The sequence below is a fragment of the Phyllobates terribilis genome, unplaced genomic scaffold (assembly GCF_046119375.1).
Source record: "Phyllobates terribilis strain yellow unplaced genomic scaffold, ASM4611937v1 Scaffold_2__4_contigs__length_985480577, whole genome shotgun sequence".
Taxonomy (NCBI): domain Eukaryota; kingdom Metazoa; phylum Chordata; class Amphibia; order Anura; family Dendrobatidae; genus Phyllobates; species Phyllobates terribilis.
In genome coordinates, this window is record NW_027362762.1 from 482,583,076 (window position 1) to 482,610,586 (window position 27,511).

At 47.2% G+C, this 27,511-nt stretch overlaps 1 protein-coding gene across 2 annotated transcripts in view; it reads left to right on the forward strand.

The window, feature by feature from the left end:
- Positions 1–27,511, forward strand: part of MAN1C1 (mannosidase alpha class 1C member 1) — a 222,328-nt gene that overhangs the window by 139,090 nt on the left and 55,727 nt on the right. For both annotated transcript variants that reach the window (XM_073665861.1, XM_073665862.1), the window contains one exon: positions 4,175–4,394. In XM_073665861.1, coding sequence (XP_073521962.1) covers positions 4,175–4,394 — 220 coding nt within the window. The remainder of the gene's footprint in view (positions 1–4,174; positions 4,395–27,511) is intronic.

Genomic DNA, 27,511 nt, shown 5'->3' on the forward strand with positions numbered 1-27,511 from the left:
GAGTGTCTATGATGGCGAGAGGCAGTTCACATCTAAGCAACAGCTCTGGGAGGGTATTCTGTGCTCATGCAAAACAATTGAAGCAGAAACCATCCAAAACCTGGCAAATTCAATGGACGAGAGAGTTCAGAAGCTCCTTTCGAACAAGGGGTCCTATGTGCAAATGTAACATCACCTAGAATAAAGTTTTGAGTTGAAAACTGTTTGATTTCAGTGTGTAATAACCTGCTAATGCTTATAATTTCAAAAATGACCATTTTTTTGTTCTTTATTAAAATGAAAAGGTTGAAAACTCTGCTGTGCATAATAATTTGGAACATGCATTTTGAGTGCAGTTTGAGTTTTTTATTTTTTTTTAAATATACTGTTATCATAGGCAGTTTGTACAAAAAAACCTTTCAATTGTACTCTAATAGTTATATGACTGGAAAATTACAATGCCTGCAATTCATATAGGTAATTTGGGAAAATCTGAGAAAATATTATTTGCATAATAATTTGGAACACAGTGTATTTGTCTCTTAGGGAAGCCAGCCATACACATATACTTGCTGACAGCAGTCATCCAGACAAATATATAATTGGATCAGTCAAGAGTGCACGTCATTTTGGCATTGGGAGAGAGAAATAAACCACTATTCCTGTGGGACAAAGGATCAGGCACATTAAAATCCAACATGCCCAATCCTTATTCCCCAATCCCATATTACATTAAAATCAGATTGATGGTAGAACAATAATCTAATATGCATGAACAGCTATACTTCACCATCCTATACATTTAATATTAAATTGACAATGGAAAGGTAGCACCAGTGCTGTTTTTGTTTTGTATAATGGAATCAGACACAATCCTAACCCTCCTTACATAAATTAAGATATTTATTAACATAAAGATTTGGCCTTGATTCATACAGCATTTCAGTGGCTAACTTCTTGAAAGTGAACTTGTTGGCATAACTTTTTTACATGAAGTATTGTCTGACCTATAAATCACCCTAAACCAGCTTAGAGGCCTCTACATAGTACCCCCTAGATATCCATTAAAGACATGTCATATAGCTATCCATGTCTTACTTGGCATGGACATTGGACAAAAACCTTTAAACAGCTGTCTGTAGATGGAGGTCTTTTCCTGTTTAAGAAGCCTTTGCTTTATGTGGTTTGTCATGGGGCAGAGCTCATTATGGAGTCAATAGTGACTCAGGATAGCTGCATCCATTAGGTGGCAGGGAGAACAGCATTCGTGTTTTTGGAAGAGGGCTTATTTGCATAATATTTTTTTCCAGTATTCAGATTTATTATTACTTATTATTATAGCACCATTTATTCCATAGCGTTTTACATGTGAAAAGGGGTATACATAATAAAAACAAGTACAATAATCATGAACAAAACAAGTCACCGACTGGTACAGGAGGAGAGAGGACCCTAGTCGTGAGGGCTCACAATCTACAAGATGTTGGTTGTTAGAGGGACATGTATTAAAAAATGTCTGCAATGATGGGAATTACTTTCCACAAGAAAAAAGAGAACAAAACAAAATACAACAAATCTGTATGCTAATAATTGCTGAACTATATAAAATATACTGCACTGTACCTCCGTGAAGTGAATGTAGCAGTTTATTGCTGACAGGACAGCGGGAAAAATCACAGGGAATCTAAGATTTTACACAGGCAACTAGATTATTATTGTAATGCCACAGTGGATAAAGAGAGCAATTCTACTATTGACATATTAGTATATGTGCCATCCTTTGAAGTGTTAATTCACTTTCAGATGATTAAGCAGTCATGTGTGTACATCAGAAATAACACTATCTATGATAATTATTTGTTTTGTGTTATGCATTTTTGCAGTTTTTTCCCCTTCACTAAAAAACCTTAGCAGTTTACTTTGTGTCTTCTTTATTTTTGATCTCTCACTGAAGACAGATTTGTAGACAGATATGAGCAGTTTTTGAGAGTGAATAATCAGCACGGGGAGAGAAGTAACTGATAAATGGGGAAGAAACATAGCATATTTCTCTAATAAGATGTACAGTGTATTACAATGTTTTACACCTTCACTTTTACTATTGATGCATGAAGAAAAATACAAGTGCACTTCCAATTTACAATATATTGTAGGTACCTTCAAACAGGAACTTGATGTGAAAGGGTGCATAATGAACCATGCTCACTTCCGCCTGCAACAGTGTTTGTTGTAAGATCACAATGTAAAACAAAATTTGATTTGGTTTTAAAGAGTACTGAAACTTTGAACATGTTTTTTTCAAATATGGCCGGCATTTTAATTGCCTGAAGATTGGTGGTAGTCCGAGTCCTGACACCACCACAGATCACTAAATCGACCCTTGAATGGAGCGCAGCTCAGCGGATAGGAGCGCACACACAGAGCAGTGTACGGATTCAACAGAAAGCATGGGCTTCACACTGGAAACTTGTTCATAGCAGCATATTCAGCTATAGACATTTGTAAGACAAATTAAGTGTTGCCTCGTGTCCATCTTAATCAATAGACATTGATTTCTTACCCTGGACGTCTGAAGCCTTCAAGTGCTAAACAACTTGGTTCTGGTTAAGTTTAGAATATTCCTGTTGTCAGATGTGTATATTAGCACAGTAATATATACCAGATGACTGATTTAAGAGTTACTCAAAAATATCAGATCCCAAAAACATGTCAGTGTGAGCAAAGCCTTAAAGGTGTATTCCCATCGCAAACATTTATGACATACAGGTGTAGGATGGCCATCGGACAGGTCCTCGAGGGGAGATATGTGTCATCGAGGTTGGTAGCCTCGGTGATGTATGCTCGGAAAAGCAGGCTCCAGCACGTATAGTGTTGAGAAATTTAATACGTAGTGTCAGAGAGATGGGTGTGACTGGCTGCTCACATATTCCCACCCCGGGAAGGAGTATGGCAGATATAAGGAAGTCCGGCTTTGTCACTGTTGCACTGTGAATGGAGGTGTGCAGACCTCTAGTGTTGTCACTCTCCTGCCAGAGACTTAGAGGTGGACACATTATTCTGTCTGGGTGAGCCCGGACTGTCACGTGTACCTATTTGTATGAACTATTTCTTTTCTTTTCCTTTTGCCGAGAGGCTCCTTTTATGTTTGTTTTGTGGAAGGTTTAAGAAGTGCTAATAAACGATCCTGCATGATTTAAGAATAATTCACTGGTGAATACCTCAAGCGCTGCCGAGTGAGTGGAAACACAGAATATATGGGACCACTGGGACCTGCACCTATGTTGCAAATGGGGGTTGTCCAACCTCTGTGCTACCTGGGGAGGTGGGATGCCAGTTGCAACATCAAGGTTAAGGATGAATAAAGGGCTGGTGTTCATGTGTTGGTCAGTATTCGCCACCAATCCCGCATAAAGAGATGGCTCCCTTCTGTGAACGATGGGAACCAGCAACCCATTGAGAGCCACTTGCAATTTCTAAATGGCTCTCACTTAGGGGAAAATGATGGTATTCAGATGCAGAAACGACCTAAGCGTCACCTACCATTTTGACCACATAGGACCAAATCGGAATGCGGTTATTTTATCATAAACATGTGTTCACCTGCTGGTGAATACATATTTAATAGGGATACGTTTGGGATCCAAAAGAGTTTTCTTTTTTTGGAGAATGAAGTCAAATCATCTAGCTCACCAAAAAGCGCTGGACTTCCCATCACTAGTGTGGCTGTCTTCATTCCCTTCTATGGGAGTTTGCTAACAACAGAGCAAGAATGTGACCTGAGCCATATTTCCCCATTGCACCTCACAGTGTAGGTAGCAGAGCTCCACCCAATGGCCAGGTAACCTCCACAGGAAGCCCCTTCATCCATCAGTGCCATGTCTAATATATACAATGTACAACATAGTATAGAATGAGGTGCTATTTGTGCATGGCTAACATGGATGGATGTGAAGGGGATATACATTTTTTTTTATAAAACTAAATCTTGTATTAATAACAAGACCTAGAGCATATCAACAATAACAAATACATGGTAAAATTATTAAGAGCTCATCACTGATATGAAGCAATGAAATAGTCAAACAGAACATTTGAGCGTGGAAAATGCCAGCCAACAGAGACGTTGTGCTCAATAATGCTGAACACATTCTAGTACTTGCTACCTTTGAATTCCTTTTTTTCATCATTGTTTTAGGCAATTGAAGCACATCTAATCAAAAGATCTGCTGGAGGTCTCACATACATTGCTGAGTGGAGAGGTGGCGTTCTGGACCATAAAATGGGACATCTGACTTGCTTTGCTGCAGGAATGTTGGCACTTGGGGCAAATGATGCACCAGACAAGAAAAAAGAGCATTACATAGAATTGGCAACAGAAATTGCCAATACATGCCATGAATCTTATGTACGTACAGGTATGAATTATCCTTATTACATACATTTAAATGATTGAATAGAATATTAATGCTAAACTAACCTTTTTTCATCTTTTTTGCTGTATTGAAAGCTTGAATGGCCACTGTTGTTTCACAAAACTTAGGCCTATGTGATGGCCAATGCAATAGTAAACAAAATAAACAAAATTGCAAAGTACTTTAATTATCCAAAATGAAGATTTCAGACCGAAAAGTTGCTGGTCACCTGGTGTCTCCCTTCTTTCTTAGTTGCTGTCTATTGCCTGATGATGAGTATAACCCATCACTAGAAGCAGTGACGTTAAGATGAATTAGAGGAAATGAGGGCAATTCGTTGTCTATCTGTTCCTGCTCTTCTATCTGTCAATCTGCATACAGGCAAAATAAAGAGACAGGCCAGGCAAGCGATTGGATAAGATCATGTGTAATGCATGCTGAGAAGTGAGGGGAAAGTACGTTCCTGCACATATAGTGCTGTCAGAATGCTGATTATGAGAAACCACTCACTCAAAAGGACTGGATGGGAAGATACAGAACATAAAAATCTGGACAGATCCTGAACATATTAGACTGGAATTTACACCAAAAGCAGTTTTAACTAGTTGGAAGCTGAGTGCAGTAAGTCTATGTTTTTACTTTTTTTATGTTTTTAATATAGCACATCAATCAAGATTCCATAATAAAAATGATCCAAATATTGCATCTGAACATTCCAGTAGGAACTGAGCCTACAATCCCTTTCTGTGTGACGTTTAATGAACTTAGACTGATTCCCAGCTATTACGTTTCTGAAAGTGGCCCATGGTTACCCCAAGCCATACTGTATCTAGAACTAGCACGTCTTTAATCCTTCTTTCTGCTCTACCTGGATTCTCCTGTGCTGATCTACAGTACAGACCAAAAGATTGGACACACCTTCTCATTTAAAGATTTTCCGTATTTTCATGACTATGAAAATTGTACATTCACACTGAAGGCATCAAAACTATAAATTAACACATGTGGAATTATATACTTAACAAAAAAGTGTGAAACAACTGAAAATATGTCTTATATTCTAGGTTCTTCAAAGTAGCCACCTTTTGCTTTGATGACTGCTTTGCACACTCTTGCCATTCTCTTGATGAGCTTCAAGAGGTAGTCACTAGTGTTGAGCCACCCCCGTAGTGTTCGAGTTCGGTTCGGTTCGTCGAACACCCGTGTGTTCGCCGAACTGTTCGTCGAACTGTTCGTCGAACACCTTCGAACACCGTTAAAACCAATGGCAGGCAAACAAAAACACATAGAAACACATAGAAAACACCTTCAAAGGTGTCCAAAAGCTGACAAACTGCTCAGAAGACACAACTAACACATGGAAAAGTGACAAGTACATATAGTCATGCGAAAAGAAAAGAGGTGGAGGAGTAAAAGGAGGGGGAGACACAGATATAGGCATGTCATGCCCTTCTAAAATCCAAAAAGTGAGAAGCCGAGACGGCCAGTCCGCTCCTGCCCGTGCCACCTCCGTGTCGCCGGGTTTGTGCCAGAGCCACGGTGAACCCTGACGGCCAGCCCCCCTCTCCCAATACTGGTGCCTGTCCGCTGGTGGGTCGAGAGAGCCCCCCTGTGGTGGAGGCAGCTCTAAGCTTTTTAATTTAAATTGTCCCTCTAATTTGAATGAATACACTTCAAATCCATTTACAAGGATCTATTGGAGGGCAAGTCTCATGCCAGCAGCCGCGTAATTCCAGCTCCAGTAGCGTCCACTAAAGCTGCTGCAGTTAAAAAGCTTTTATAAGGATCGAGCTCGGCTGTCCACCGCAAGGCATCCTAGTGCCAGTCCCAGCCCCTATGCCTTGGGGTGCCTCCTGATGCTCTTCACTAAGTATCCCGTGGTCCCGAAGCATTTCCTTTGAAAAAATTAAGTGTCCAAACTACAGGTGGTGTAGCTTGCTTAACAGCCGGGATAATCCGCTGACTAGCAGACACTGCTACTAGGCACAAAGTATTTCCTGGGCTAGATGCAGTTAAAAATTTGTAAGTAGATACTCTCGTTGGATGCTGAGAAAGCATTCCATAGAGTCTCCTGGCACGCCATATATGATTCTCTTAAAAAGCTTGGGGTAGGGGTCTAGGGGACCCTTTTATAGCCAAAATCACGGCCCTGTATCACAATACGTCACCTAGGCTGAAGATAAATGGAACTGTAGCACCGAGGGCTCGGTTGCTACAGACGTATTGCACCTCACCCAGAGGTGTGATATCTCACTCTCAGATAAGGATGGAGTGTGGATCAGGACCCGACACCTGCATGCATTACACCACATTGCCGTGGGGCAGGGCGACCAATATGCCCCTGAGATGGGCACGACAGTCCCTGTCCCTGGCTGGAGTGGGGGGAGGGAACACTGAGGAAGGGGAACCCTGCAGTGCAGGAGCAGGGAGGAAGCAGTTCCTGGGTGCATTGAGAAGGGAGTATAAAAGGTGGGCACCATCTTAGTTCAGTGCAGAGAAGTCTGAGCAGAAGTGGCAGGGAGCAGGGGCTCTGCATGAGCTCTGCTCCGGAGGCGGGCCTAGTAACAGAGGCCCAGGCCTGCAAGAGGGAGAAGGAAGGAAGAGGAGTGGAGAAGGCTCCAGGAACGAGGAATGAAGGGATCCCAGGGGTGCGGACGGGCGAGTCGCCACCGCACGCCCGAATCCACCTGCGTGGAGGGGTCAGGCCAAAGGGGGAGACCGGTCCCCGAACTAGTGGAGGCAGGAAACGACCCTCAGCTAGAAACCGGAGGCTCTGACATTTTATGTGGCGCAGCCCCTTGCTCCACCCGCTAGGAAGGCACCACATAGGGTCAGGGAAACTGGCGCCAAGTTTACCAAGAGGAGGCCCGAGGCAGCCGGACAGAAGTGTTGGTAAGAAAGGCCAGACAAAGGACACACAAAGGGGGTCCTGTGAAGCGCTCCAAAGTTATCTGGGAGTTGTCTGAGCCCCTCACCTGGTGAGCACAGTACGACGTGGGCAGCCGTTACCTGCAGACGTGGTCTGGATAATAAGAACTGTGAGTAAAGGCCCTGAACTGCATCACTGACTCCGTGTCGTTACTGCTGCTGCCCTGCACCATCACCCCCATCCTCCGCATACACTGCCCTGAGGCTATACTCCTCCCGTGGGGAGTTATGCTACGCTCTGCTGCACCCACAACACCAGCCTTAGCGGTCTGCCCTGTAGCGGCGGTTCACTCTGACCGCAATCCACGGGTGGCGTAGTCGGACATTTAAACATCAAAACCACATAAATAGTTCCGCCACTGGTTTGACCGCCCTGAGCCACGGAACCGGATCGCCGCCACGAAGACTACAACCACCAGCATCCACCAAAAAGGGTCCGGCTCCGGGTGTCCCAAGGCCCAGGGGGTGCGTCAGAACATTTTCATCACCTTTCACAATCACCAATGGGACAAGGCAGGGATGTCCTCTGTCCCCTCTCTTATACATCCTAGTGACGGAGCACCTGCTCTCATCAATTCGCCATAACCCCAATATTAGGTGGATTGAGGTGGGAGGCACCGAGTACAAGTGCTCTCTATTTGCTGATGATGTCCTAGTATATATCACTCAATCACATATATCCATCCCTGCTGTTATGGCTGAAATAGATCACTTTGTTACATGGTAAAATTTTAAAATCAATGCAGCGAAGTCTGAGGCCCTCGATGTCTCCCTCCCTAAATCCATATAGGATTCCATCCAGTCCAACTTTCCCTTTGCCTGGCCCTCACAGGGTATCAAATACTTAGGAATTCCTATTCATAGAGACCTCTCCCATCTATGTTATCTTAATTTTGGGCCCTTTATTGAACAATTCCATACAGACCACGGTTGGCAAGTTAGAACTGTAAGATTCACTACGTTAACCACTGGTGTTTTGTGGAAAAGCACATGTACACCGCGTTCCAAATTATTATGCAAAAAGTGTTTAGGAGTGATAAGGGAAGAATTTGTTTGTTTGTCAGTTAAACTCATTGATGGTGATGTGTGTCAGGGCTCTTTATATCACTGTAAGCAATTGCAGACACCTGTGCTAATTAGTTTGGCAGGTGTGTCCAATGAAAGGCAAGACTACTTAAGAAGGCTCTCTCACATTATTAAGCAGCCTACATTTTCTGCCAAAATGGGAAAGAAAAAGGATGTGTCGGCTGCTGAGAAGCAACAAATTGTGGAGTGTTTAGGTCAAGGCATGACTACAATCAACGTGAACCACTGGTGTTTTGTGGAAAAGCACATGTACACCGCGTTCCAAATTATTATGCAAAAAGTGTTTAGGAGTGATAAGGGAAGAATTTGTTTGTTTGTCAGTTAAACTCATTGATGGTGATGTGTGTCAGGGCTCTTTATATCACTGTAAGCAATTGCAGACACCTGTGCTAATTAGTTTGGCAGGTGTGTCCAATGAAAGGCAAGACTACTTAAGAAGGCTCTCTCACATTATTAAGCAGCCTACATTTTCTGCCAAAATGGGAAAGAAAAAGGATGTGTCGGCTGCTGAGAAGCAACAAATTGTGGAGTGTTTAGGTCAAGGCATGACTACAATCAACATTGTGCGATGATCAGGATGAAGTGTCTTGGCAATCAAGAAGTATGTAGCTGATTCACAGTACACACGTGTGTGTGCTGATAAGGGCAAATTGAGGACTCTTTCCTACAGGCAATTACGTCAGGTTGAAACAGCAGCGGCAAAAAAGCCTTGTCATAGCAGCAGACAAGTTTTTGAAGCTGCTTGTGCCTCCAACGTCCCCCGAACAACAAGATGCAGGGTCCTTCAGAGGTTTGCAGCTGTGCATATGCCATCCTGTCGACCTCCTCTATCCACTTCACACAAGCAGAAACGGCTCCAGTGGGCCAAACATTACATGAAGACTGATTTCAAAACTGTTTTGTTCACGGATGAGTGCCGTGCAGCGCTCGATGGTCCAGATGAATGGAGTGGAGGATGGCTGGTTGATGGACACCCCACGCAAACACGGCTACAGCGCCAACAAGGAGGAGGTGGAGTAATGTTTTGGGCTGGAATCATGGGGAGAGAGATTGTCGGCCCCTTTAGGATCCCTGAAGGCGCTAAAGATGAACTCCATAATGTATGTGGATTTTCTCAAACAGCACTTCCTGCCATGGTTCAAGAAGAAGAACCGTGTATTTCACAGCAAGATCATTTTTCTGCATGATAATGCACCATCTCATGCTGCACATAAAACATCTGCATCTCTGACTGATATAGGCATAAAAGGGGACAAACTTATGGTGTGACCCCCATGCTCCCCTGACCTCTACCCCATTCAGAACCTTTGGAGCATCATTAAAAGGAGTGTCTATGATGGCGGGAGGCAGTTCACATCTAAGCAACAGCTCTGGGAGGGTATTCTGTCCTCATGCAAAACAATTGAAGCAGAAACCATCCAAAACCTGACAAATTCAATGGACGAGAGAGTTCAGAAGCTCCTTTCGAACAAGGGGTCCTATGTGAAAATGTAACATCACCTAGAATAAAGTTTTGAGTTGAAAACTGTTTGATTTCAGTTTCTAACAACCTGCTAATGCTTATAATTTCAAAAATGACCATTTTTTTGGTCTTTATTAAAATGAAAAGGTTGATCGAAAAGTTTGGGGGATCTAAGAGTGTGGCAACCCAGTAGTCATGATTACTTCGAATTCTGACAATATGAGGGTCATGCTGCAGGTAGTGCAGCAAGAAGGCACTTATGTGTCTTGCGCATCTCGGAGCCCCAAAATTATTTTCCGGGCTAGATGCAGCTAAAAATTATTTTTAATTTTAAATCTGGTGAAGCTTATTATAGATGGCCTAATAGGATCAGTGCTGCACACTGCTACAAAGCCCAAATTATTTTCCAGTCAAGATACAGATAAACATGATTAGTAATTTGAAAGCTTAAAACGGTTGGTAGGGTGATTTTAACCAATCATCAAGCTTTTACTCTCCCCAGGATGACACAGGGGTAGAAAAGTCGTTTCGGATCCATGATTTGTTCATCTTTATGAACGTGAGTCTGTCTACATTATCAGTGGAGAGCCGCGTGCGCTTATCTGTCAGCACACCACCAGCAGCGCTGAACACACGTTCAGACAGAACGCTGGCTGCGGGGCATGACAAGATCTCCAAGGCGTAAGTGGCTAGCTCCGGCCATTTATCCAGATTGGAAGCCCAAAAAGAGCAAGGGTCCAGTGACACAGTTGTGGCTTCAATGTTTACTTGGAGATACTCCTGTACCATCGTCTCTAGGCGTTGACTATGTGTCAGACTTCTTGTATCCTGTGGCCTTGCAAAGGATGGGCTAAAAAAGTGGTGAAATGATTCCGCAAAATTGATGTTACCAGCAGATACTGTGGTTCTGTTACGGTTTGAGTGCTGAACACTTGACGGTCCCACGGTTGGCAAGTTGGAACTGTGAGATTCACTACGTGCACCACTGGTATTTTGTGGAAAAGCACATGTAAGATTCTGCAACAGTCTCTGCTGATACTCCTGCATGCGTGCATCCCTTTCTATGGCAGGAATAATTTCTGCAAATTTACTTTTGTACCGGGGATCTAACAGTGTGGCAACCCAGTAGTCAGGATTATTTCTAATTCTCACAATTCGAGGGTCATGTTGCAGGTAGTGCAGCAAGAAGGCACTCATGTGTGTTGCGCATCCAGGAGCACCAAGTCCCTGTTGTGTTGGTGGCGAGGTAACAATCATGCTTCCTTCCTCTGTCCTCTCCCCCCAACCTCGCACAACAGAAATGTGATCAAGGTCTCCCTCATCTGATGAGTCTTCCATCAGTTCGTCCTCCACTTCTTCCTGGGCTCCTGCACCTTCCTCACTAGTTTGGCTGCTACCATGCGCCCTGGTAAAACCATCTCCCCCACCCTCACATGCCTGCCGCCATGGTGCTGCCGACCGTCTGGACCTTGCAGATGTTAGCCCTTCCGCATACAACTCCTCCTCCTCTACTTCCTCCACCTCCTCTTGTGCCACCACCTGACTCTGAATTCTGTTTAACATGTGCTCCAGCATGTAAATCACCGGAATAGTCATGCTGATAATGGCATCGTCAGCACTAAACATCTTCGTCGCCATTTCAAAACTGTGCAGAAGGGTGCATAGGTCCCTGATCTGAGACCACTCCTCCAGCGTGATTTGCCCCACCTCTGAATCTCGTTGGCCCAGGCTATACGTCAGAACGTATTGCACCAGGGCTTGTCGGTGCTGCCACAGTCGCTGCAACATGTGCAGAGTTGAATTCCACCGGGTAGGCACATCGCATTTTAGCCGGTGAAGTGGCAGGCCCAACGACTTCTGTAGAGATGTAAGTCGCTGAGCTGCGGGATGCGAACGGCGGAAGTGAGCACACAGCGACCGTGCCCTCTGCAGAAGGCCATCTAGTCTGGGATAGTGGGCTAAAAATTGCTGGACAACCAGGTTCAACACGTGAGCCATACAAGGCACGTGTGTGACATTGCCCCGGCGAAGGGCCGCACCCAGGTTTGCAGCATTGTCGCACACGGCCTTCCCTGGTTTCAGGTCCAGTGGAGACAACCATTCATGAAATTGGTTCTCCAGAGCTGACCACAACTCCTCAGCTGTGTGACTCACATTTCCCAGACATTTCAATGTAAAAACCGCCTGATGACGTTGAGCCCTACTGCCAGCATAGTAAGGAGGTGTGCAGGATCCCTTCTGCGCAGTTAGAAAGCTTGTGGCATGACCAGACAGGCTTTGGGTGCAGGTGGAAGACCGAGAGGAGGTTGAGGAGGCAGAAGCAGTGGAGGAACTTTGACATAAAGAGGATTGACGCACAACTCGTGGGGACGGCAAGACTTGGACAGCAGCCCCTTGTCCTGCTGTCACCATAGTTACCCAGTGCCCAGTCAGCGACATGTAACGCCCCTGTCCATGCCTACTCGTCCAAGTGTCTGTGGTGAAATGCACCCTGTCACACACAGAGTTTCTCAAAGAAGCGGTGATGTTGTGTGCGACATGCTGGTGGAGCGCAGGCACACCTTTCTTTGAGAAGTAGTGCCGACTGGGCATCTGGTACTGGGGCACTGCGACGGACATAAGGTCTCGAAAATCCTCTGTGTCCACCAGGCGGAAAGGCAGCATTTCTGTAGCCAAGAGATTGCAGATGGTGAAATTCAACCTCTTAGCTTTCTCATGGCTAGGAGGAAATGGTCTTTTACTTGTCCACATCTGAGGGACCGAGGGCTGGCTATTGTGCTTAGACGGGGTTGATAAGGGTGTCCCCGGCAAACTGCCGGTCTGTGAGGAAGATGCAGGCGGACATGTTAGGTTGCCTTGATCCAAAGGTGGTGCTATCAATGTCGGACAGCGCTCAACACCAGCTGGTGTTACCACCTCCAAAGAAAATGATGACCTGCCAATCACGCTGGCTGTTGCGGGTAAAGAGGTGGCAGGTCTGCGCCCCAAAACAGGTGTGACTGCTGTCCCCCCAGTCACAGAGGATGAAGAGGCCGCGGATGCACAAGATATGGCAGACGGTGATTGGCCCGGCCGGCTAGGCCGCATTGTAGCACACTGAGCTTCCCACTGCAACTTATGCTTCATGTCCATGTGCTGGTTCATGCATGAAGTACTCAAACTATGTATTTTTTGGCCTCTACTTAGCTTTTGCTGACAAATGTTACAGATAACACGAGTTGGGTCATCTTTATCGATCTGAAAAAATGCCCAGGCTATGCAAGGCTTAGCACCCATGCGACCTGAAGAGCCACCACGACTTGTGGTGAGAGGCAGAGTTGTGTTTGAGGATGCAGTTGTTGACGTGCTTCCAGTACTACGTCTCTGTCCAGGAAGGCGCAACCTGACCTCGTCGTCACTAGCATCTTCCTCCACCTCCTCTGCTGACCTCATCTCTTGGCTGACTGTGGGTTGACAGTAAGTGGGATCTCCGACCTCATCATCATCACCCTGTGCGTTATCACACCCGTCGTCCTCAGAGCCAACCTGTTCCTGCCCTGACAAAAAACTAAAGTTGTCGCTCCAATCAGGTATTTGAGTCTTATCATCGTCTTCCTCATTGTCTCCACCAACAGGAGTTACAGTTTGGGAATGAGGGTCTACATTATGGTCAGAACCTTCTGCGTCTGGTCCTGGATCCGACTCATAAAGATTCTGGGCATCAGTGCAGATCATTTCCTCGTCTGGATTCACACAAGCGCTGGAGTCGACCTCTGATTCCCAGGCTATAGTATGAGTAAACAGCTCTGCAGACTCAACCATCTGTTCTACCCCATACTCAGACGGGCAGCTGGAGATTTGGGAGCTGTGAGGAAGCAAGTGCGATTTGGGTGACACCTTTGAGGGCTGGAGTATTTGTGATGTTGAAGTTGATGTGGAGGAGAGCCCACTTAAAGGAGCACTTGATATCCGTTGAAGCACCTGCTGTTTTTGTGCCTCATCTGGAATTTGTAGCGATTGGCGTGGCCGTAAGAAAGGGATCTTATCACATTGTCCGCTAAAAGAAGTAGACATTTTAGTTTGGCTGGAAGATGGTCTTTCTTCTGCAGATGTTACTGTTGCTTTAACACCTACCCCACGGACACAACCTTTTTTCCCCTTCCCAACACGCCTATTCCCCTTTCCACCAGCAGCAGGCCTTTTTCCACTCATTTTGGTGGTTAACTAATTCACAACTCTGGAGTTGTTTGCACAAAAAAACAATGGATGGTAACCGAGCAGAGCTGAGTGGCCAAACTGTGGTATTAGGCCAAAACTATTGGCTGGGTTAGATGCAGAAAAAAATTATTTTGAATTTGCAACCTGATGGAGGTCAGTATAGATGGACTAATACAAATAGTCCCACACACTGCTAGAAGCCCAAATATTTTTTCAGAGGTACTGTAGATGCAGATAAAAATTATTTTTAATTTGCAACCTGATGGAGGTCAGTATAGATGGACTAATAGACCAAGTCCCACACACTGCTAGAAGCCCAAATATTTTTTCAGAGCTAGATGCAGAAAAAAATTATTTTTAATTTGCAACCTGATGGAGGTCAGTATAGATGGACTAATAGACCAAGTCCCACACACCGCTAGAAGCCCAACTATTTTTTCAGAGCTAGATGCAGAAAAAAATTATATTCAATTTGCAACCTGATGGAGGTCAGTATAGATGGACTAATAGACCAAGTCCCACACACTGCTAGAAGCCCAAATATTTTTTCAGAGCTAGATGCAGAAAAAAATTATTTTTAATTTGCAACCTGATGGAGGTCAGTATAGATGGACTAATAGACCAAGTCCCACACACTGCTAGAAGCCCAAATATTTTTTCAGAGCTAGATGCAGAAAAAAATTATTTTTAATTTGCAACCTGATGGAGGTCAGTATAGATGGACTAATAGACCAAGTCCCACACACTGCTAGAAGCCCAAATATTTTTTCAGAGCTAGATGCAGAAAAAAATTATTTTTAATTTGCAACCTGATGGAGGTCAGTATAGATGGACTAATAGACCAAGTCCCACACACCGCTAGAAGCCCAAATATTTTTTCAGAGCTAGATGCAGAAAAAAATTATTTTTAATTTGCAACCTGATGAAGGTCAGTATAGATGGACTAATAGACCAAGTCCCACACACTGCTAGAAGCCCAAATATTTTTTCAGAGCTAGATGCAGAAAAAAATTATTTTTAATTTGCAACCTGATGGAGGTCAGTATAGATGGACTAATAGACCAAGTCCCACACACCGCTAGAAGCCCAACTATTTTTTCAGAGCTAGATGCAGAAAAAAATTATATTCAATTTGCAACCTGATGGAGGTCAGTATAGATGGACTAATAGACCAAGTCCCACACACTGCTAGAAGCCCAAATATTTTTTCAGAGCTAGATGCAGAAAAAAATTATTTTTAATTTGCAACCTGATGGAGGTCAGTATAGATGGACTAACAGACCAAGTCCCACACACTGCTAGAAGCCCAAATATTTTTTCAGAGCTAGATGCAGAAAAAAAATATTTTTAATTTGCAACCTGATGGAGGTCAGTATAGATGGACTAATAGACCAAGTCCCACACACTGCTAGAAGCCCAAATATTTTTTCAGAGCTAGATGCAGAAAAAAATTATTTTTAATTTGCAACCTGATGGAGGTCAGTATAGATGGACTAATAGACCAAGTCCCACACACCGCTAGAAGCCCAAATATTTTTTCAGAGCTAGATGCAGAAAAAAATTATTTTTAATTTGCAACCTGATGGAGGTCAGTATAGATGGACTAATAGACCAAGTCCCACACACTGCTAGAAGCCCAAATATTTTTTCAGAGCTAGATGCAGAAAAAAATTATTTTTAATTTGCAACCTGATGGAGGTCAGTATAGATGGACTAATAGACCAAGTCCCACACACCGCTAGAAGCCCAACTATTTTTTCAGAGCTAGATGCAGAAAAAAATTATATTCAATTTGCAACCTGCTGGAGGTCAGTATAGAAGGACTAATAGAACAAGTCCCAAACACTGCTAGAAGCCCAAATATTTTTTCAGAGCTAAATGAAGAAAAAAATTATTTTTAATTTGCAACCTGATGGAGGTCAGTATAGATGGACTAATAGACCAAGTCCCACACACTGCTAGAAGCCCAAATATTTTTTCAGAGCTAGATGCAGAAAAAAATTATATTCAGTTTGCAACCTGATGGAGGTCAGTATAGATGGACTAATAGAATGATGCTATGCCCAAAAGATTTTACTTCACTAGGTGCAGTAAAAAAATTGGTATTCTATACACAGGTGTTATATCTTGCAACACAGATAGGCTACTCCACTGACTAACACACTCTGCAATAGGCCAAAAAGGATTAGCTTTGCTAGATTCAGCCAAATGCTGTGAAAAAAACTTGCACAGCACTGGCACAGACCTGCCTGGCAAAAACTGATAGGAACTCATGTAACCTAGTCCTGAAAAGGACTCCAATTACAATTAGTCTTTACTCCCACAACCTATCTATTTAAGAGCACAGACCTCCCTGATAAAAGTCGTAGGAAATGCTGTAACCTAGTCCTTAAAAGGACTGCAATCACAACTATTCCCTACTCCCAAGCTATCTGTATATTTGTGCGAAAATTGGCTTGAAATTAACAAGGTATAGCGCACACAGCAACAGCGGTGCCGTCTAACACGCAGCTGCAGCAGTGAGAAAATGGTGGCGACGGGGAAAATGGCTTGGTCTTATAGGGCAAGGACATGTGACATACACTGCCAATGACACATGCCCTTGCTTGTGTGAAAAAAAGCACTTCGCTCCGTGTGTGCGCTGCTGATAGGCTGACAGATTGCACCTCCCCACTGCAAATGCGGGAAAGAGAAAAAAAAATGGAGATCTTCATTGTTCCTGCAGAGATCCATCCCCTGCCCCTCCCCCCACCCCGCTGTACACTCAAACTGCGTATTAACATTAATTTTCATCATTACTGAGAAAAAATCCAGTTACGATTTTGGTGCACGAACAGTTATCGAACATAACCTCGAACAGCCGAATTTTTCTCAAATTGTTCGTGTTCGCCGTCCGGCTCGAACACCGCCCAAAACAGCTCGAATTTGAGATTGGCGAACAGTTCGAGTAGAACAACGCTCATCTCTAGTAGTCACTGGAAATGGTTTTCACTTCACAGGTGTGCCCTGTCAGGTTTAATAAGTGGGATTTCTTGCCTTAAAAATGGGGTTGGGACCATCAGTTGTGTTGTGCAGAAGTCTGGTGGATACACAGCTGATAGTCCTACTGAATAGACTGTTAGAATTTGTATTATGGCAAGAAAAAAGCAACTAAGTAAAGAAAAACGAGTGGCCATCATTACTTTAAAAAATGAAGGTCAGTCAGTCTGAAAAATTGGGCAAACTTTGAAAGTGTCCCCAAGTGCAGTTGCAAAAACCATCAAGCGCTACAAAGAAACTGGCTCACATGAGGACTGCTCCAGGAAAGGAAGACCAAGAGTCACCTCTGCTTCTGAGGATAAGTTTATCCGAGTCACCAGCCTCAAAAATCGCCGGTTAAAAGCAGCTCAGATTAGAGACCAGGTCAATGCCACATAGAGTTCTAGCAGCAGACACATCTCTTCAACAACTGTTAAGAGGAGACTTTGTGCAGCAGGCCTTCATGGTAAAATAGCTGCTAGGAAACCACTGCTAAGGACAGGTGTGGCACCCCAGCGGTCTGGTCTCCACAGTAATAGCAATGTTATGTCTGAGAGCAGGTGGGAGGTCTCTTGGTCAGGAATCCTATGCATGCCACACCTCCTGCCCAGTCCTGGGAGGGGAAGAACTTCCCCTATATAAAGCTGGGGCTGAGGCAGGGTTAGTGAGAAGAGTAGAGAGAAGAAGAGGAGCAGCATAGGAAAGAAAGATCAGGAGCTCTGTGGGAGCAGTGCTAAAAGGAATCAGGGGCTGGCAGCTGAAGAGCTCGCCCTGATTGAAGAGTTACCACCGGACCCGGAGTCCGAGGCTGTGGGGATTAACCCAGACCCAGCAGCAGAAACCGCCCGGCAGGGGATTTCAGGTCCTCTGGCCAAGAAACCCGAAGGCACGGTCACACGCGTGGGACCAGCACCGCCGTCGTGGAGCGGAAGCCACTAGAAGGCCCCGAGTCACCGGCCATACGGGTGAGCACCACACGGTACACTCAGGGACGTGGGCTACCTTTACCCGCCTCTAGCAAGGAAGCCAGAAGAGTACAATTAGTTGGGGAGGCCTACAACTCCGCCTGGCCAAGGGGGATCCCATCTGCTCAAGGACTGACCAGGCCCCGACCGCTAGCCAGTACTCCGGGAGGGTCTATCTTTGTCACCAGTAAAGACCCTGAACTACACCGCATCGTCTCTGAGTGGTTCCTACTACCCCCATCATCCACGTCGGCTGCCCTGAGGCCATACCCCTCCCGTTGGGGGTTATACCATCCACGCTGCACCATCCTTCCATCGGCCTCAGCGGTCTGCCCTGCAGCGGCAGCTCCATAGCTGCATTCAACGGGTGGCGTAGTCGTCCTACATTTACTGCTAATATACCGCCACTCAGTTTGACTCCCTGGGCACGGACCGGGTCACCGCCACGAGACTACTACCCCTATCTGATCCGGCTCCGGGTAAGCCCCCGTGCGCGCGATGCCGCACGACACAGCAGGCCCAGGGGCGCGTCAACTTTTGGCGTAGTCGGCAGGATACCGTGCCCGCAACCACCGGGTACTGCGTGCCTGAAAAAAGAGACTTTTAAACTAACCTGTGGTGAAGATTCCCACCATCTGGCGCCATCTTCAGCCTTCTTCCCGCCATCCGCGAAGATTCCCGCCATCCGGCGCCATCTTCAGCCTTCTTCCCGCCATCCGTGAAGTTTTCCCGCCATCCGGCGCCATTTTCAGACTTCTTCCCGCCTTCCGTGGAGTTTTCCCGCCGTTGGACGCCATCTTGAAGACGCCGCGCGGGAAGAAGAGGGGCGTGGACTCCAAAAGCGCGCGAGAACTGAAGCCCCGCCTCACGTCCAGACGTCGCGTAAGGTCCTGGAAGGAGCCCAGCAGACGCTGACATCACAGGAGCGCCACGGAAGGTCCTCAACCCTGACGATCCACTGCGGAGCCGCGGCCTACGGAAGAGGATCATCGCAAGGTAGGCCACGGTCCACTAGGGGGGAGGAAGATGTCGGATACGGAGGAGAGCTTCACTGCCTCAACCCCCGCCAGCGCCAGCGCTGCTGCAGTCATGCCTTTTACCATGCCCTATATCCCGGGAGCAGCCTGGCTACCCCAATACTCAGGGGAGTCACACACCCTGAATGACTTTAGAGAAAAGCTGGATAGCCTCTTCCAGGTGTACCCCCTCACAGAAGAGCAAAAAGTGAGCATCCTGGTGGCCCAACTAACCGGGGCAGCCCAAAGGGAGGTAAAGTCCTGGCCACCTGGGAGGAGGACTGTCGCGGGGATACTAACCCGGCTGAGGGACACCTTTGATACCCGCACCTCAGCCGAGATTAAGCTTAGATTCTATGGGTGCAAGCAGCGAGCACATGAGAGTATAAGGGACTATGCACTAAACCTACAAGAGGCCCTGAGAGCCATTAAGCAGACCGACCCCGACAGCGTGGGAAACGAGGACAGGCTGTTGACCGAACAATTTATAGAGGGACTATATTGCAATGTCCACCGAACCCAGTTGCGGGCCATAGCCTTACAGGATCCTCATCTGGACTTTGCACAGTTCAAGGACAGAGCCATCCGGGTGCTCCGAGAACCGGCACCGGGTGGCGTTGTGACCCACAGGCGCCCAGCTATCACTTACCACCAGGAGGCGGCGCCCTTGTCGGCAGGGCCTGTGGGGGCTGATGCGCAGGCTTTGAACAATGACCCGGCTCCAGACCTGCACCATCAGGTCCAAGAGCTAGCTAAAAGCGTTGCTGCGCTAACCCGAACTGTGCAGTCTTTACAGGTTTCCACTCCAGGGAAGATCCAGCTGGCATCCGGACCGGAGGACATCCCGTGGCGTCGACCAAGGAGGACCCCACCGGCCAGAGGAAGACCCAGCGACCGATACAACGAGGACGGACAACCCATCTGCCGCCGCTGCAATCAACCCGGACATATGCCAAGGTACTGTCCTTTAAACTGGCACAACCTGGGGTAGAGGGCCAACCCCCAGGAAAAAGATCACCAGGCCCATCGAGCTGGCGCGACAAATATGTGGGAGGACGTCCAGTCTTGCCTGTGGTACTGGATGGCATCCCTATGAGTGCCCTACTTGACACCGGGTCACAGGTCACCACCATCCCGTACGTGCTCTTCAAGCAGTACTGGAATGACTCGGATATAACCCGCTACCCTGACGACGACTTGAGTATCATCGCCAGCAATGGTCAACCCGTGCCACAGATCGGATTCAAAGAGATGACCATTAAAATCGGTAGAGTCGAACTGGCAGCACAGGGACTGATCATTGTGGACATTGACAAGCGCGAGAGTCACCCAAAGATAACTCTAGGAACTAATGTGATTGAAAATTGTCTTGCAGAGGTGATTTTCATTTTACAGCAGGTTGCCAAGAACGCCAGCTCCGGCCAGCAGCGAGTGCTCCAGAAAGAGATCCGGGCACTGATGCGACGGCAACAGGTGGAACTCTCCGGCGGTGAGATTGGTAGCGTAAGAATGTGTGACCCTTTCCCTATTGCCATGCCCCCGAAAAGTGAAATGATGATTTGGTGCCGGGCAGCTATTGGTCTGAGAGGTAGAGATTACCAGGCTATGGTAGAACCAGTCTACTCAGACAGTAGGCCCACCATTTTGACAGCACGGGGGGTAGTTGATGTACGCCATGGGAGGGTACCCGTTCGCATAATAAATATTGGGAAAAGGGAAGTATACCTGCCCCGGTATGCTACGCTAGCCAAATTATATACTATCAACCAAAATTCTATACAGTCTGTGGAACCCTTGCCTCCATCTCATCCGGAGGAAGGTAACGGCTCTGAGAAAATAATGGAGGAGTGGTGTCAGCAACTACATTTGGGTACTGACTCCACTCCCTCCCACCAGAAACAGGGAGTCTACCGGGTGGTTCAAGAGTACGAAAGAGTGTTTAGTAAACACCCGCTAGACTTCGGGCGAGTCAAGGGGGTAGAACACCACATCCCCACGGGAGACCATCCTCCCATAAAAGAGAGGTATCGGCCCGTACCCCCTGCACACTACCAACACGCCAAGGGGATGCTTAGAGACATGAAGGAGGCTGGGGTAATCAGGGATAGCTGTAGCCCCTGGGCAGCTCCACTAGTCTTGGTCAAAAAGAAAGACAACACCATGAGAATGTGTGTAGATTACCGGAAAATTAACCGTATCACACACAAAGATGCGTACCCCTTAACAAGAATAGAGGAGTCTTTGGCTGCTTTAAAATCTGCTAACTTCTTCTCCACCTTGGATCTCACTAGCGGGTACTGGCAGGTTCCTGTAGCAGAGGCGGATCGGGAGAAGACCGCATTCACCACCCCGATGGGACTTAGCGAGTTTACCTGCATGCCGTTTGGACTCTGCAACGCACCAGGAACCTTCCAGCGATTGATGGAGTGCTGTCTGGGACACCGGAACTTTGAGACGGTCTTGTTATACCTGGACGATGTCATCGTCTACTCCAAGACCTACGAGGACCACCTGAAGCACCTGGCGGAAGTGTTTGAAGCTCTGGCAAGTTACGGCCTAAAGGTGAAACCTTCCAAGTGTCACCTCCTGAAGCCAAAGGTGCAGTACCTGGGACACGTGGTGAGTGTTGACGGAGTGGCTCCCGACCCTGATAAGATCACCGCAATTAAGGAATGGCCAAGCCCCTCCAGCGTAAAGGAAGTGAGGCAGTTCCTTGGGTTGGTAGGCTACTACCGAAGGTTCATTCCCGGTTTCACCAAAAAGGCAGCTCCTATGCAGGACCTCCTGATAGGCCAGTCCAGGAAGGCCAAGAACCAGAAGCCACCCTTCAGATGGGAGAAGCTGGAAGAAGAGTCCTTCCGCCAGCTGAAGATGGCCCTCACGGGGGATGAAATCCTGGCGTACCCTGATTATAGCCAGCCCTTTATCCTCTACACCGACGCCAGTAACATCGGGCTAGGAGCCGTACTGTCCCAGATCCAGCAGGGGAAGGAACGGGTAATTGCTTACGCCAGCCGAAAACTGCGACCCACCGAAAGAAACCCTGAGAATTACAGCTCATTTAAGCTAGAGTTCCTGGCAGTGGTGTGGGCAGTCACCGAACGCTTTAAGCACTACCTTGCTGCTTCCCGGTTCACCGTGTACACGGATAACAACCCGTTGACACACCTGGACACGGCAAGACTCGGTGCCCTAGAGCAGAGATGGATGGCCCGCTTGTCCAACTATGAGTTTACAATCAAATACCGGGCAGGACGCTCCAATACCAACGCGGACACCCTGTCCAGGATGCCGAACCTACCGGACGTAGGGGAAGATTCAGAGGAACTGGAAGAAGTTGAACTCCCCGCGTTCCACCGTCATGGGACTATCCAGTATTCCCACCGTGTAAGGAGTAAGCAATCCGCTACGTTCAACCCATTACCTCATTACAACTGGGCGGAGACGCAAGACAGTGACCCTGCCGTCCGACTGGTAAAGGAGATGCTGACTCGGCCAGATGCACGCCTTGACCCAGACGCTCCGGAGGAAGCCAAGCAACTGTGGGCTGAGAAGAGTCGACTGTTCCTTTACAAGGGGAAGTTGTGCCGCAGAATGGTTAACTCCCGGACGCATGAACTAATCTGGCAAGTAGTGGTGCCAAGAAGAGACGCAGCTATGGTGATGGAGGCATACCACGACGGAGCTGGGCATTTCGGATGGAAGAAGCTGGAGTTTCTGCTGCGCGGGCGGTTCCATTGGGTAGGCATGAGAGGAACCATCGAGAGGTGGTGCAGAGACTGTGGCCCATGCAACTTAAGAAGGAGGGACCGTGCCAGCCAGAAGACTCCCCTGCGGTCCATCATCACCAGACAGCCGTTGGAACTGGTAGCCTTGGATCATGTAAAACTGACCCCAAGCAAAAGTGGCTACGTCTACGCGTTAACCATCGTGGATCACTACTCCCGGTTCTTGGTTGTCGTCCCCGTCAAGGACTTAACGGCTCAAACAGCAGCTAGAGCCTTCCAGCAGCACTTCTGCCGTCCGCACGGATACCCGGAGCAGGTGCTGATGGACCAGGGGCCTGCCTTTGAAGCGGAAGTCTTCCAGGAGTTCTGCACCCTGTATGGCTGCCGGAAGATAAGAACAACACCCTATCACCCGCAGACTAATGGACTTTGTGAGAAAATGAACCAGGTGGTGATAGATCTTCTGAAAACATTGCCCCTGGAAGAACGTAGTCTGTGGCCTGAAAAGCTGCCCGACCTGGTGGACCTATACAACCACATCCCTGTAGGTTCCACCAACTGTACCCCGGCTTACCTAATGAGGGCGAGACCTGGTAAGCTTCCTGTTGATCTGGAGATGGGAGTCCTGACACCCGAGGACACTTCACCAGAAGCAGACTGGGACACAGAGAGGCAGCAGCAGTACCGGAAAGTACAGGAGAGCGTGGAGCGAAGTCTCTGTCAAGCTAGGGAAAGACAGGAGAAAACTTACAACCAGTATGCTCCCGCTGTTCCTCTGGTGCCCGGAGAGCAGGTCTTGAAGAGGAGAAGACGGCTCCACAAGTTGGACGACCAGTGGGAGAAGGACCCGTACACCGTACTGCCCTCAAGCCACGACAACCCAAAGATCTGTACAATCAGTAAAGACGGAGGGGAAACCACAGCCATTGTATCCCGGGATCACCTGAAGAAGTGTCCCGAACAGCTACGGAACCCTGAAGAGGAACAAGAAGACCCTCGACCCGTAGAGGAAAGGGAAGATATGGTTAGTACTGTGCTCGGAGACTTCCCTCGGTCTTGGACTCAAGTCAATGGTGCTGTTGTGGAACCCGTCCTCACGTTCCTCCAACCAGCATCCCAAGGACCTACGGAGACACAGGTGGAGCTGGAAGAACAGCCGGTCCAGGAGGCAGAAGACCCCACACAAGCAGACCAGGAGAATCAACCCTCTGCTTATAGTGAGCCTGCCATACCCCTAGTGAGCCAAAGAGTCCGTAGACGGCTGCCCAGTTTACCCTTGACAGCTCCTATACCCTGTAGCTCAGGACCAGTCAGCCAGCTCCGTAGGTCCACTAGGGTCACTAGAGGCCAGCTGCCCATACGGTGGAGGATCTAAATGTTCAAGCTATTTTATTAATGTTTACCTGTTTATTGTTGCTTGTGTATAATTATGTGTTTCTAGTTATTTGGTGGATTTACCGGGAATCCTTTGTGTATATAGTTGGAGCGTAACCCAGGACGGACTGAAAGACTGTTAAGGACTCGGGGCAGGACAGACCCCTACCTGGTTACGTCTCCCTGTGTTGGTGAAATGGACACCCTTGTTTTCTTGAAAAACTGCACCCGGTTGCGGACACGCCGTGACCATCCTAATGTTTTTCTTTATTGCGTTGTTTCTGTTTGTAATTTGTTATGTTACAAAAGTATGTTTAGTCCCGGAGTACTAACTTTCACTAGGGGGGAATGTGGCACCCCAGGGGTCTGGTCTCCACAGTAATAGCAATGTTATGTCTGAGAGCAGGTGGGAGGTCTCTTGGTCAGGAATCCTATGCATGCCACACCTCCTGCCCAGTCCTGGGAGGGGAAGAACTTCCCCTATATAAAGCTGGGGCTGAGGCAGGGTTAGTGAGAAGAGTAGAGAGAAGAAGAGGAGCAGCATAGGAAAGAAAGATCAGGAGCTCTGTGGGAGCAGTGCTAAAAGGAATCAGGGGCTGGCAGCTGAAGAGCTCGCCCTGATTGAAGAGTTACCACCGGACCCGGAGTCCGAGGCTGTGGGGATTAACCCAGACCCAGCAGCAGAAACTGCCCGGCAGGGGATTTCAGGTCCTCTGGCCAAGAAACCCGAAGGCACGGTCACACGCGTGGGACCAGCACCGCCGTCGTGGAGCGGAAGCCACTAGAAGGCCCCGAGTCACCGGCCATACGGGTGAGCACCACACGGTACACTCAGGGACGTGGGCTACCTTTACCCGCCTCTAGCAAGGAAGCCAGAAGAGTACAATTAGTTGGGGAGGCCTACAACTCCGCCTGGCCAAGGGGGATCCCATCTGCTCAAGGACTGACCAGGCCCCGACCGCTAGCCAGTACTCCGGGAGGGTCTATCTTTGTCACCAGTAAAGACCCTGAACTACACCGCATCGTCTCTGAGTGGTTCCTACTACCCCCATCATCCACGTCGGCTGTCCTGAGGCCATACCCCTCCCGTTGGGGGTTATACCATCCACGCTGCACCATCCTTCCATCGGCCTCAGCGGTCTGCCCTGCAGCGGCAGCTCCATAGCTGCATTCAACGGGTGGCGTAGTCGTCCTACATCTACTGCTAATATACCGCCACTCAGTTTGACTCCCTGGGCACGGACCGGGTCACCGCCACGAGACTACTACCCCTATCTGATCCGGCTCCGGGTAAGCCCCCGTGCGCGCGATGCCGCACGACACAGCAGGCCCAGGGGCGCGTCACAGGCAACAAGCATAAGAGACTTGTTTGGGCTAAAGAACTCAAGGAATGGACATTAGACCAGTGGAAATCTGTGCTTTGGTCTGATGAGTCCAAATTTGAGATCTTTGGTTCCAACCACCGTGTCTTTGTGCGACGCAGAAAAGGTGAACCGATGGACTCTACATGCCTGGTTCCCACTGTGAAGCATGGAGGAGGAGGTGTGATGGTGTGCGGGTGCTTTGCTGGTGACACTGTTGGGGATTTATTCAAAATTGAAGGCATACTGAACCAGCATGGCTACCACAGCATCTTGCAGCGGCATTCTATTCCATCCGGTTTGCGTTTAGTTGGACCATCATTTATTTTTCAACAGGACAATGACCCCAAACACACCTCCAGGCTGTGTAAGGGCTATTTGACCAAGAAGGAGAGTGATGGGGTGCTACGCCAGGTGACCTGGCCTCAACAGTCACCAGACCTGAACCCAATCGAGATGGTTTGGGGTGAGCTGGACCGCAGAGTGAAGGCAAAAGGGCCAACAAGTGCTAAGCATCTCTGGGAACTCCTTCAAGATTGTTGGAAGACCATTTCCGGTGACTACCTCTTGAAGCTCATCAAGAGAATGCCAAGAGTGTGAAAAGCAGTCATCAAAGCAAAAGGCGGCTACTTTGAACAACCTAGAATATAAGACATATTTTCAGTTGTTTCACACTTTTTTGTTAAGTATATAATTCCACGTGTTAATTTATAGTTTTGATGCCTTCAGTGTGAATGTACAATTTTCATAATCATGAAAATACAGAAAAATCTTTAAATGAGAAGGTGTGTCCAAACTTTTGGTCTGCACTGTATGACTACAGATATTAGGAGATACAATGGTAGCTCCATTCTAGTTGCTTCTCATTGGCTGCTAACATAACTTCTTGCCAGAGGAGAGCACAGTAGTGCCAGGAGCAAGGTCAGTATTCTTTGTCCTTTGCTTGGCAGTTGATAGTAACTATTGTATAGGCACTGCTATATGGTAGTTCTAAGGAAGGTCTCCTTAATGAGGTTTTATTGGATTAAAAAAATATATGCCCTAACAGCAGCAAATGAGATTACAAAAAAATAATACCATAACTCATCTTTTAAAGAGAACCTGTCATGCAATTCATACTGTCCAGACCACAGGCATCATGAATTATAATCTGGCTGCACAATAGCGACCAGTTATATTTTTCATTTTTTCTCTGAAATGCTCCGGAGAGACTTGTCAATAACCTGGAGCAGCGTTGGTAAAAGCCAGCCAGTGGATGGTCCAGACTAGTCTCCTCTCTGCCTATGGTCCATGGTCCATGGCTGGATCTTCTAACTATATTTTTTCTGAAACGCTCTGGAAAATATACCTGGCTGCAGTCTGGCAGCTAAGCTTTGATTCATGGTTTGGGCAACATGAATCACATGACGGGTCCCTTTAAATCCCCCACCGCTCCAGTGCTGAATTTATAGCGATTTTTAGATGTTTATTTTGCCACACGGACATCCTCATGGCTTTTGCAACCTGTCACTGGCCTCATCAGTGATGGCTGCATAAAGACCAGACAGCTGAGGCCAGTGATGAGTTATCCTCCATTCAAATGGAATTGTGACGGCTGTAGCAGTCTCATGACATTATTTGTTTAAAGACCGGTGGGTGACACGTGGCCAAAAAACAGAAGAGCAGCGCCGGACTGGAAGGTAAGTATAGTTTTTTTAAATTATTTATGCAGTACCCAGGGGCCATTAATAATGGGTTGTCCAATAGTGGACAACCATTTTAAGGGGTGTTGGAGAGTTATAAGAAGGTTAGAGGTATGCTTGCTCATTTACAATATAGTCAAATATATTGTTTTCAGGATAAAACTAAATGTAAATCCAGCCCTATAATATTCAACCCTGAAAAACAACTATTCTCCTTAAAAGACGGAACAAAGAATGATGTTCTGTTGCCTTAATATTTCACTGATTCTTCCCAGGTATCAAAGCTTCTTATGGGATAATGGT